The following is a 12,615-nucleotide window of genomic DNA, read 5'->3' as shown; positions in this document are numbered from 1 at the left end:
TGGGTTTGTATGTAAATTTGCGTAAAGCATCTTACAACTGTAACACACTTGGAAGCCCCATGCAAAGCTAATCTATCATAGCATGCCTGCCATCACTGGCAATGCTTACGTAGCTTATCACATCTATGTCTTCACCAAACAGTCATTTTTCACTGGGGGGAAGCAATCAATAACAAAACAAAGTTTGCAAATGGTAAAGTATGGAATGAGTTTTACTAATAACAGTCAAAATTTACCAAAATCAACAACCCATTGGCCAATGGCCATACTGCTCATATATAGAGTGAATGCAAGAAGAACCTCCCAGCACCCAGGGTGGTATTCACACTCATGAAAGCATTTGGTATCCAAGCACAAGTCCTTCCTTGATCCCTATATCTTGTGCAGTCCATACGGGTAATGTTGTCAAAGGCCAAGTTGGTCTGCACTAGAAGGAAGTCTTTTGTTAGGGACACTGTGTTTGGAAGTTCAACTAGTTGTTATGAATTAATATTGTTGCTCATGTGTTTTCTATTATATATGTAGGGGCAGATCTCTGGTATTTTATTTTTGACACAAATTTTTAATAGGATACACTTCATATACGATTTTAACGATTTGAACTGTCTATTTTTTAGATCTCCATTAAAAAATCATCTTTGTAAAAAATTAGGTAAATCAGAATTCATTTACCTATAAAAATTAAATGATCAACAAAATAAACATTTAAAATGTTGACCATTTAATCTTATATGGTAAATGGTCTCCGATTTTCTTAATTTTTTGGAAGAATGATCCCTTAATGAAGATCTAAAAAATAAACAATTTGGATCGTTGAAATCCTATATGAAATAGACTCCATTAAAAACTTGTTTAAAACTTATGTCAAAAATAAAACATCATGATCCTTCGCCAAAAAATTATATATATATGTAAAACGTCATGATCCTTCGCCAAAAAATTATATATATATGTAAAACGTCATGATCCTTCGTCAAAAATAAAACGTCATGTCAAAAATAAAACATATATATATATATGTAACAATAATTAAGTTTTTTTTATCCAACCACGTTATATACTTTGGCCCAAGAACGTTGTCAACTCCATTGAGAAAAAAAACTAAAGATTGAGAGATGCAGTTAAAGTAATGTTGATTGGTCCAACATTTGTACGAGCCCTCAAGCCTAAGCAGGAGGGGGGCCTTAATTGATGAAATGAAGTGAGGACCTATCACTTTAAACTTCAATCAATGCACTCAACATCCACAATTATTTTTTTTTTTTTTATTTTTTTTTTCAGGATTTACCACTTTTGCCTTGCCAAACACAACTGGTATAAGCTTTTGCCCCCATCTCATACTATCATATTCATTTTATAATAAATAAAAATTGGCACCAGTAGATTGTTTCAAGTCACATACAAAAATAGCACCACCACCAAACACAAAACAACTCAAACACACAAAAGTTAATTAAAAAAAAAAAAAAAAGAGAAAGAATGAATAATTAGTCTGGACATAATTGTTATCGTTTTTTTACGAGTGTGTTTTTGCATACTTTATATAGCGGTTGGTTAAACATGGATAATTGGTAAAAGAAAGTAAATGGTGAATTTGGTGTATTAATATTTTTCTCTTATTTTGGACATGATATTTGGGTTCAACTTGGGAGGAGAATTGTGCTTTAACTACCATGAGGGTACCCCATTAAGAAAGCTAATTAAGCAATATAATAATTTTCAGATAAGTAAGATGTCTAGTCAATGACTCAATCAGATGCATCCAAATATTTTATATACATTGAAGGGAAAATTTAAACAAAGTACTCGAATTATACCCTTATTTTCAATTAAGGATTTCGTTTTTACTTTACTTCAATTAAGTACTATTATTTTTCAAGTGTTTCAATCAAGGATATTCCGTTAACTCCGTCAAATTTTTCTGTTAAAAATTAATCACGTGACCAGTTTGCAGGGGTATTTATGTCTTTTTTGTGCATTTAAAAACTAATTATAAAACTAAAAAATAATTAAACAATTACAAAAGGCAGGGGCATTTATGACTTTCTCTCTTTCTTCTCTTTCTCTCTTCTCTCCCGCAAACACCTCTGTTGACCCCCTCACCCCCAGCCCAGCCCTTCGAACAGTTGTCCAGCGATCCAAAGGCCACTGACGTGTTCCTCTCAGGCCAGCCGACCACGTCCATCTCACCTCTGTGCAACCCGGCCAATCGCCCACAGCCATGAAAACCCTTCGGAAAGCCCAACCCCACCATTGCTTCTTTCTCCGATTCCAGCCACTTCCGGCCTTCGATCGACCCAAATTTTGGTGGGTTTTTCTCCCCTTATCTTGGGCTTTAATCCCCCCTATGAAATTGTTGTTTAATTTTGAGTATTTGAGAAATTAAAATTTGGGGGGGCCTCCCTTTGAATGGTAGCTATGGGAAGTATTCTTGGATGATTTTTGGATAATTTCCACCCTAGGAACGTCTAATTGTTTATTCTAATTAGAAATTTCAAGAAATTTTGAGGATTGATGATTTTTGGGTATAGAGAGAGAAAGAGAGGAGAGAGAAAGAGAGAGAGAGAGGGAGAGAGAGAAAGAAAGAGAGAGAGAGGAGAAAGAGAGAGAAAGAAAGAGAGAAAGAAAGAGAGAGAGAGAGAGAGAGAGAGATGGGCAGCACCAGTGGAGGGGGGAGTCGCTGACCGTGGTGGGGTAGTCGCCGGTGGCTCTGGGGGTGAGGGTCAGTGGTGGCTGGGTTTCAACTTCTAGCTTTTTAAAAAAAATTATTTATTTATTATAATTATTTTAGTTTTATTTTTTATAATTATTTTAGTTTAGTTTTTTTATAATTATTTTAGTTTAGTTTTTTGTAATTAATTTTTAGATTAAATGACGATTTTAGCTCTAAAAATTCTTCACATACTTTTCAAATGACTATTTTTTTTTCTAAAATTGTAACAGAATTAACTGAAATCCTTAATTGAAATATTTGAAAAATAATAGTCTTTGATTGAAGAAAAGTGAAAACGAGATTCTTAACTAAAAGTAGGAGTACAGTTGGAGTTCTTTTACTAAAATTTTCCCTACATTGAACTTATTCATTTAAACTATATTATATGATTAGTGGTCAAAAAAATAAAACTATATTACATGATTTTCTTCAAAAACTATATTACGCGATGGGCTACTGTGGCCTCTTTCTACTTCTAGCACAAGCGAGCTGAGCTGTGCTAGTTTTGCTTGGTTTCCTTTTTCAGCTTTAGATATTATGTCGTTAGTTTTTGTTATGAACTTTAGGGACAAATTTGATGTTTGAGTGAAAGTAGAGGGACTATTGGTGATAGAAAGCTTATAAAAACATACATTAATAGACTAACATGCAATTAACATACCTTCTCTCTGCTGGCCTCAAATGGAGAGTTGGGAATGGAGAGAAAATTCTTTTATGGTTGGACAATTGGCTTGGTATTGGTGCTTTAAATTAGTTCTCTATTATTGATCTTACTAAGGAGATGTTGCAACTCAATGTGTGTGATTTTGTGGATGATGAAGGCTGGGATGTAGATTGTGTACATGAGTGTCTTCATGTTGATATTATTCAAAGGATTCTTTGTGTTCAAGTTAGGGTTGTGGGTAGTGGTGAGAATAAATGTATATGGAATTTCACTTCTAATGGCTCTTTCTTTTTGAAAACTGCTTATTTGTCTTTTTTTTTATAATGATGTTGCTCACTGGGATTGGTCTATCTTTTATATGGAAACTTTCTCTCCCTCTTAAATTAAAGACTTTTCTTTGGACTGCTTGTCATGGCAAGCTCATGACTAATGTCCAGAGAGTTAAAAGGAGATTTTCTTCCAACCCTTTTTGTCATAGATGTGATGGCCATAAGGAGTCTCTGGACCATCTTTTCCGAGATTGCTGCTCTTCTCAAGCCATTTGGCTTTGGATGTTCTTGTTGGTATCCTTGTGGCTTTGGATGGTCACTTTGGTGCTTGGGTAGCTAGTAATCTTAAATATGGTTCTCTCAAAAATAGTATTTCTTGGCATTTGCTCTTTGTATCTTCTCTTTGGATGATTTGGAAATGGAGGTGCAATATGATTTTTTATGTCAATTTTGTGATGCCTATTCAGCCTCAAGTGTTGATTTTTCAATTTGCTAAGGATTGGTTTTCTGCTAATATGGTCTGTGGGGTTAAGCATGCTTGTCAAGTTGCTTATTTGTCTTGGAAGCATCCTGCTGGTGGTATTTTGAAACTTAACACAGATGGTTGCAGGAGTGTTGACCTTGGTCTGATTGGTGCTGGTGGTTTGATGAGACTCGACTGGTAATTGGATTAAGGGTTTCTCAATCAATTTGGGTGTTGGCCAATGTTGGAAGCTGAACTTTGGGGCTTATATATATTGGGGTCTTAATCTTGCTATTCATCTTCATTGTGCAGCTTTAGATGTGGAGTGTGATTCAGCGCTTGTGGTGACGTTGGTTTCTAATCATGTTGTTCCAACCCATCCGTTCTTTAGTTTGATCAATAGTTGCAAGGTGCTACTTGGGAATTTTAGAAGGGCTGCAATGATAGGACAGTCCCCGGATTCCACCCTGAATCTCGGAGAGGTCCTGTGGGAATCCAAAATCAAGGAAAATCCTAACCTAAAATTTATTAATTTGTAAAAACAGTTCTAAAAATATCAGCCGCCTCTATCACAACTAAAAAAGAGTCTCAGACCCAAACAACACCACAAAAACATAAGGTTCCAGTATGGTTTTCAGAGCCACTACTTCTACTACAACAAATTTTACATTTAAAGTAAAAAGGAACTTCCAAAATGGAAGCGATGCCTACAAGATCCGAGTAAAGAAAATGGACGCTATGCCTCGACGTGATTGGCTCGACCTCCACTAATGCTACGGCCTAGGGGAAACAATTTAAGACAAAACAAGAAAATTGTGAGATAAACTCAGTGAGTGGACAATTTATAAGTACGGAAAATAATTGTCATTTATCTTTTCACGAATCATTAAAAGTCAAATTTAAACTCTAAGACTTCACGTCGCTCTTTGAAATCCCTTAGTTTTAAAACCTTGTCAAAACTCCTTTTCAAACAAAATCAACAATTATTCCACATAAACATTTTCATCATTTAAGTAAACACAATTAATCCGAAAAGAACTTCCATAAAACATGCAAGGTAAACGATTAAACATGATATCATGCAAAGTAGACAATAATGTAATTGATTAAACATGATATCATGCAAAGTAGACAATAATGTAATTAACTCAAATCCTCCATTGTCATTCATGCAAACTATCCATCTCTAGGCCATAAAATGAAACATCACATCATATTAATATCCGAGAAAGCCGATAGTCATACACTTAGGTAATCAAGCTCGCCACATCCCGTGCATAGGCACGAGCAGGCAGATAAGCTCGCCACATCCCGTGCATAGGCACGAGAAGGCAGATAAGCTCGCCACTTCCCATGTGGAGAGATCTCGATGCACGGGCATACAAGTCAGCTCGCCACCTCCCGTGCAGAGCGAATCGATGCACGGGCAGGCAGAAATGCTCGCCACTTCTCATGCAAAGCGAATCGATGTACGAGCAGGCAGGAATGCTCGTCATTTTTCGTGCAGAGCGAATCGATGCACGAGCAGGCATGAATGCTCGCCACTTCTCATACAGAGCGAATCAATGCACGAGCAGGCAGGTGAGTGGGCTCGCTACTTCCCGTGCAGATCGAATCAATGCACGGGTAGGCAGGTATCATCGTACAAACTCCAACACAACGTTCTCAAAACTAACTCATAACTATCATTGTTTCACAATATAATGCCTCTTGTATATTCAAATTCATCACCACGTATGCAACATCATCAACACATGCTTGTGAGAAGATTTATACTTAAATCATAGATTTGAAACCCAAATCAAAAAGCTAGCTACACCCATAAATAACCAAGAAGCTAGCTTGGTTTATGTATATATAAAAATCCAATTTAAACATTCACCCTCCACCAAAGAGAATCTTCTCACATAAATAAATCAAAGTTCAAATAAATCTAAAGATATGAATATGGATTTAAATCACTTTCGAAAACCAAAGTCCAACTCACAGTGAAACTCCTAACTTTGATCCTTCGCCAGATTGTCTCGAGCCACGGTCATCTCGTCTATAAAATAGAACAATAAAATATAATTAGTCTCGACTCAAAGACGTTTGTGTGTGATAAACCTCACGTCCCACCCGACACTCGTTCCAACACAACGATTTACAACATTCACAAGTTAAAACCCATAAGACCTCCTCAAACACCCCGAAAGCTTCTCGGCTCAAACTAGCGTTACCTAACAATCCTAAACAAATCCTAATATTAAAAAGGAACTTGTCCAAGGTTTACTTCGATCGGAAAGCTCATTCTAGAGTAAAATCGGTATCAATAAGGTCTCAAATTAGTCCCAAAATAACTTCGGCTTCTCTAACCACAATCAACACAGCCAAGACTAATAACTCACACAAAAATTGCCCAAAAATAATCCTTTAATCTTGAAATTATAATGGGGTTCGAAATCACTGTGAGTGCTGCCCAAAGTGGTTGTTTTCAAGACCAATTTTGCCAATTAAGAACGACTTCACCCAAGCCCATTCAATTTCTCAATGCTAAACATCTATAAAATCTCTTAGGGAAGAAATTCGTCTAAATTAACCTCAAGAACAATCTCTAAAATTGAAAATTTAAGAAATCTCGAATGGCTCTAAAGATTTTTGTTTTCACAAAACTCTTAAACAATGAAATCAATGGGGAAAGAGGAAGCCCATACCTTAAGGAGAAAACCCACTAAAGCCCTTGAAGATTCGTGGTGAAAACTTGCTAGAAATTGGGGAATAAGGTCGGCGGGTCTATTAGCGATTTCCCGAGCAGAGGTCGCGAGCAAGGGGCTAGTTGGCCGAAGGAGAGGCTAGGGAAGAGGGCCGGCGTCGGGGGACTCCCCAGAAGTCTGGGTCGATCGAAGAGTGGCCGGTTGGGCTTGGTTCTGGCTGGAGCTACCTCGTGCACAGGGAGAGTCGCGAGAGAGAGAGAGAGAGAGAGAGAGAGAGAGAGAGAGAGAGAGAGAGAGAGAGAGAGAGAGAGAGAGAGGGGGTGGTCGGTGTCTGGGGTTGCTCGCCGGAGGTCAGGGTGGCCGGCGGTGGTGGCTGGGAAGGGGTGTGTGCGCGGGGAGGAAGGTGAGAGAGAGAGAGAGAGAGAGAGAGAGAGAGAGAGAGAGAGAGAGAGAGAGAGAGTAGTCGAGGAGAAAGAGAGAAGTGATTTGGGTTTTTAAAAACCATTTAGGTAAAAATTACAAATATCCCCCTGACATTGAACATCCGTAAAACCCAAATTGTAACTCCGATTTACGTGTGCTTCGTGTCAACGAACTCATGGAATCAAAACTCAGTCAACGGGCCCAAAGTCAAATCCAAAAGCCCATTAATTTAAAAGTCAACTTTGGGTTAAGCCCAATTTAAAAATAAAAATAAAAATTAAGCCACAACCTTTTATATTTTTCAAATCAAATCCCAAAATCTTTAAAATAATTTCTCAAATAAATTCTTAAAATATTTAGAATAAATCCTTGAAAAAAATACGGAGTCTCATAATTTAATCTCTCACTACGCGTGTAAATGACCATTACGAATAAAAATTTAAATTTCTCGTGAAATTTTGGGTCGGGTCGTTAAATGCAATCTGTCATGTTTTCCGTGAGCAAAATACTGCTGATGATTGCTTAGCTTCCCTTAGCAAGGAGCTTAGCTTAGGTATTCACTGGTTTGAGGAACCTCCTAATGTGGTTTCTCCCTTTCTTGCTGCTGATGCTTCTGGCTCTGTTAGAGCTAGAGCTGTTCTAGTCTAGGGTCTTTCTTTTCTTTTGGGCTTTGGCCTCCCTTGTACCAAAAAAAAAACAATTATGAAGTGGAATCTCATGGAAACAATGAAACAAATATTGGGTTATTGAGTCAGTGTTCAATTCATGCTTATATTCTACAGTCAATAGACATCAACACTTATTCATAGTAATGATGATATGATAAAAGTACAAGTGGATACCTTTGGTACGTTGAGTAGACCAAAGGAAGAAATAGATCGATATGGCTGAATAGGAATTATAGGAATATATATCAGGCTATGTATGTGAGCAGAACTGTGATATGAGTGTCTTGGGAATATAATCAAACCAAACCAGGCAAATAGCGGGACATAGCTTGTTGGGTATTAATCAAGCATCCCTTAGTCAAAGCCTTATACATGTATATATATTAAAGTTAGTCTTAATTTGCTTGGATGATCTTATTCATCTCCTCCAAATGGAGGTACATATATCATTTACAGGGCTAATCGATTATGTTAATTACAATCAATCTAAATGAATCAAGCTATAATTTTCTGGTATATATTGCAATCAATTAAGACTAACTTTAAGATATATATATATATATATATTTGTGTGTGTGTGTGTGTGTGTGTGTATATATATATATATAAATTGGCTTTGATCAAGGCACTATGGCCTTCCACAATGGGGATATCCAAATTTTGTTACCCAAAACCCATTTTGGATTACAAATAATGTTGTTATCCATTTCTCACTGTAATGGTGCTGTGACCCATTTTGGGTAACAGTGTTTTATACATATTTAAAATATGGCTAATATTGATTAAGTAATGTTTAATTTATAATTTAAAACTCAAATAATTATAAAAATTATACCATTGGTCTTATTTTAATGAAATCTTTAAAATAAGGTCAATATTGAATATATTTAAAATAAAGAAATTTCATAAATTAGACAACATAAGCCGTACAACGTCGGGACTTCAACAACCATAAACAGCAAAAACAACACGATGATTTAAAGAAAAAAAAAAAACAACAACTGCATTCGACATGACAGAAAATGAAGCGAACTTCTTATTCGGAGTCCGATGACGAAGATTTGACATCCCCGTAATTATACCAATCTGAGATCTTCTGTTCGGTTTCACACTCCTCACATGGTTGAACCGGAGGGTTCTTCCTGCAGGTGCATGACACGGGTGGTTTGAGCTCTGGCAGGTGGTTCAACCATTGGTGGTGAAGATTTGGGTGGTTGGCCAGATCCTTGAGCTCCAATCTAATGCAAAATTCACACAAAGGGACCAAAATATCATTCGAACGCTTGCATCACCTTCATTCTGGTTCTTTTGCACACTCCATCATTAAACAATAATCGCACAATGGTGCAGCACAGTTAAGGAGGCACTTACACAAGCTTTGATCAAACTGTTGTTTGGAGCTGTCACTGGCGCCTTGCTTGGAACTGTCACCGACGCCTTGCTTGGAACTCTCACTGACACCTTGCTTGGAGGAGGAAGCCATTTCTAAATGATAGTTATGTGGATATGCTAGTCTACTAGTTAAACCTTGGTATTTATAGGGGAAAAAAGCATGATAAGTTGCCCATTGGATTCCCCGATGGATTTAAAGATACTCGAATCTCACATGTGAAGCAACAGTGTTGGGCATGGGATGGAATGTGAAGTCAGTGTATGGTCTTGTCATTGGTTGAGTGAATTATTTTGCAAGCAAGTGATGGTTGTGTCACGTCAAGTCAGCAAAGAGAAATCAATGCCTTTATTTCATTTCACAAACTGCAATCGACAAACACAAACACACTTAAACGGCAAACACAAAGACAAGAAACAAACTTCGAAGATAAACAACGAAGACTAACCTAACATACGATAATGAGAACAACATTGATGGACCATGATTTCGATCTCATTTTGCTTGTGCAAGTGGTAGGTTCCCTTCTCGGATCCAGATGTGCGCAATCAAATTGGCTTTTAGGAATTCGTTGACATTTCGGGCCTTAATCAAAGTCCGATGAGCATTCATCTCAAGTAATGATGATGGAGTGGCACCGGGCGGACATGGTTCTACACATTCGTATTCTTGTTATGCCCTTCTAGTGCTCACTTCTGGGTCTATTGGGTCATCCGTATAGCCATCCCCAGGGCGCTCATCCTCCACGATCATATTTTGCAATATTATGCACGCTCAATCGGACGCCAATAACGAGCAGGGCGTTTTATAATCTGCCACCGAGCTTTTAGAATCTCAAACGCCCTTTGCACATCCTTTCGGTATCTCTCTTGTCGAACGACAAACAACTTGTGGTGGGGAAGAATAGGACTGTGCAATGAAGTAATAAGAGTTGACCATTGAGGGTAGATCCTGTCTAAAAGATAGTATGAGAATGTGTAATCAACCTCATTCACAGTGAATCTCACTCTGTGGTTTTGGCTAGAAATCACCTCATAAAAGAGATGGGAATAGTCCAACACGGTGATGTCAATATTTGACCCAGGTATACCAAAATTTGCATGCCATCCACGTATTGTACAATGCGACGGCTTCAAGGATAACAGTAGGGACATGATAATGCCCACGATAATGAGCTTGCTCAACCATAGGACAATTTTGCCATATCCAATGCATGCAATCCAAGCTACCAATCATACTTGAAAATCCTCTCCAACTCCCTTTTGTAAAAGTTTTCTCATATCGGTTGTAGTAGGCCTCCGGAGATACTCGGCCCCGTAGATATCTGAGATGGCTCTTACGAATTTCGAAAATGATTGTCATATAGTGGATTGGCTAATGGTCAGCATCTTTGAGACCAAATTAAACGGCATGCCATATGCCATCACCCATAGAGCCGCAGTAATCTTTTGATGAGGCGTGCAACCCACTCTACCAAGGGTGTCAAGTCTTGTTCGGAAGTATTCATCATGGCGGCAAACATCTTCAAGCATCCAATTGAATAGGGGTTGGTGCATGCGGTATCCCCTCTGGAACGTCACTGTGTCCTCGATTGGTGCTGGAATGATGTAGCTATCCATGAGACGTTTGTGGGCATCTTCCTGATTCCGGTGTGTGTAACGACGATTTGAAGATGTACCACCATGTCTTGGATGTCCGGCAATGACATTATGACCCATCGAAATGATCAATTGCCCCACCCTCTCTCTCTCTCTCTCTCTCTCTCATTCTCTTCCCTATCCCATAAACTATCAGAGTACGAAAACAAGGAAGAGGATGAATACACGTACAAAAGATTCATCTTTGTGTTAATGGATTGAAATATTATCTTGAAAATAGAGTGAATGTCACTTGGTAAATAGAGTAGTATTTATAAATAAGCCGCAAGCATTCGAGACAAGGATTGAATGGTCCGGCTTTATTTGTTTTATGATGGTGTAGTCTTGTCATATGCAAACATCATGGTATCATGCATTCGTCTTATCAATCTTTGTATGAATAAATGTAATATGCATTTGTCTTATCAAACAGTGTCATGCATTCGTCTTATCAATCGTCTTGAAATAACAAGAAATACGTGAAATACAAACTTGAAATATGTAAAATACAAACCGAGTTCATGGATACTTAAAATGCAAACATAATCCTAAGTCGATACATAACATTAAAGAGCAAACATAATTCAGAGTCAAATTCTAATTGTTAGGGGGATACCCCGGGTTTGACTGATTAAGGTTGAGAAGATCTGAGAATTATCCAGATGGAGTGTACTCTGAGCTTTGGTTAGTACACATCTGCCTTATTGCTATGACTTCAGCTTGTTTTTGCTCCCAATACATCCGTTGGGCCTTATTCATCCTGGAGAGGTCTTGGCCCATAATATTATGTTCCTCCCATTCTAGCTGCCTAGCGATCCTCATCCTCTTTCTTGCTTCCTTTGCCGCTTCTCTTTCACTCTTTGCAGCCTTTCTGTTAATTCTCATTTGTATAGTTCCACTTGCATTTTCATTAAAATCATGCACTTCCTCAACCATTTGAGCTTGGACGGGCTCAGCGGCCTTCGCCTGCTTTGAATTGTTTCTTCCTGGTGGCCTTGGCCGCAAGAGACCGATTGGTTGAAATGGTGGTGGGTTTTCGTCATGGTCAATTCAGATGGTCGGACATACATTATTGTCACTCTCGGGAGTGTCAAAATCGTCAGAGGCAGGGGTCTCTGGTTCACTCAACCGGGCTGGGGTATTAGCCGCGACATACTTTGTATTTTCCTTTAATAGGTCCCAAACATGTAAGAAACCAAACTTGGATCCAGTCTTGCTTTCAAAACTCCCAAGTGCGTCCGCAAACTACAACAATAAAATTAAATAAATTGCCTTGATAAATAAACAATTGTAAAATAATTAAATTAAATTAAATACCATACCAATAATAAATAAATGAAAACTTACCACATTGGCATCATTTTCATCACTTGCGCGCATTCACTCTACCTCCAACAACGAAGCATAAAACTTGGTGCAATCCCATGCTATATCAACCCATCGTGATTTGGTGCCGCCAATCAAAGGCACGGTTTCACCCCCTAAGTTACGCTTGAAGATTGCGTAAATCACTCCAAAGCACTTGTTTTCTTATATTTGCTCTAAGACAACCGTCAGGAGACTTATCTAGCCAAGGCTTCATTAGGGCTTGATCTTCACCTTGTGCCCAAGAACATCTTCTAGGAGCCATGATAAAGAATTTTTTTTTTTTTTGCAAATGTGGTATGAAAGATTGATGTTTGTGATGAAAAAATC

At 38.0% G+C, this 12,615-nt stretch overlaps 1 protein-coding gene across 1 annotated transcript; it reads right to left on the bottom strand.

Annotated features, from left to right (window-relative positions):
- Positions 1-10,047: 10,047 nt before the first annotated feature.
- Positions 10,048-11,001, bottom strand: LOC147291667 (uncharacterized). The gene is made up of 2 exons (XM_086235999.1): positions 10,681-11,001; positions 10,048-10,413 (listed from the first exon to the last, which is right to left on the bottom strand). Exons 1-2 carry the CDS (start codon positions 10,999-11,001, stop codon positions 10,048-10,050), a joined length of 687 nt encoding a protein of 228 aa, XP_086092125.1.
- Between the last annotated feature and the right edge of the window lie 1,614 nt (positions 11,002-12,615).

This window comes from Dryas octopetala, chromosome 3, assembly GCF_963921425.1.
Source record: "Dryas octopetala chromosome 3, drDryOcto1.1, whole genome shotgun sequence".
In the NCBI taxonomy this organism is placed as follows: Eukaryota; Viridiplantae; Streptophyta; class Magnoliopsida; order Rosales; family Rosaceae; genus Dryas; species Dryas octopetala.
This window is presented reverse-complemented; position numbering and strand designations above follow the sequence as displayed.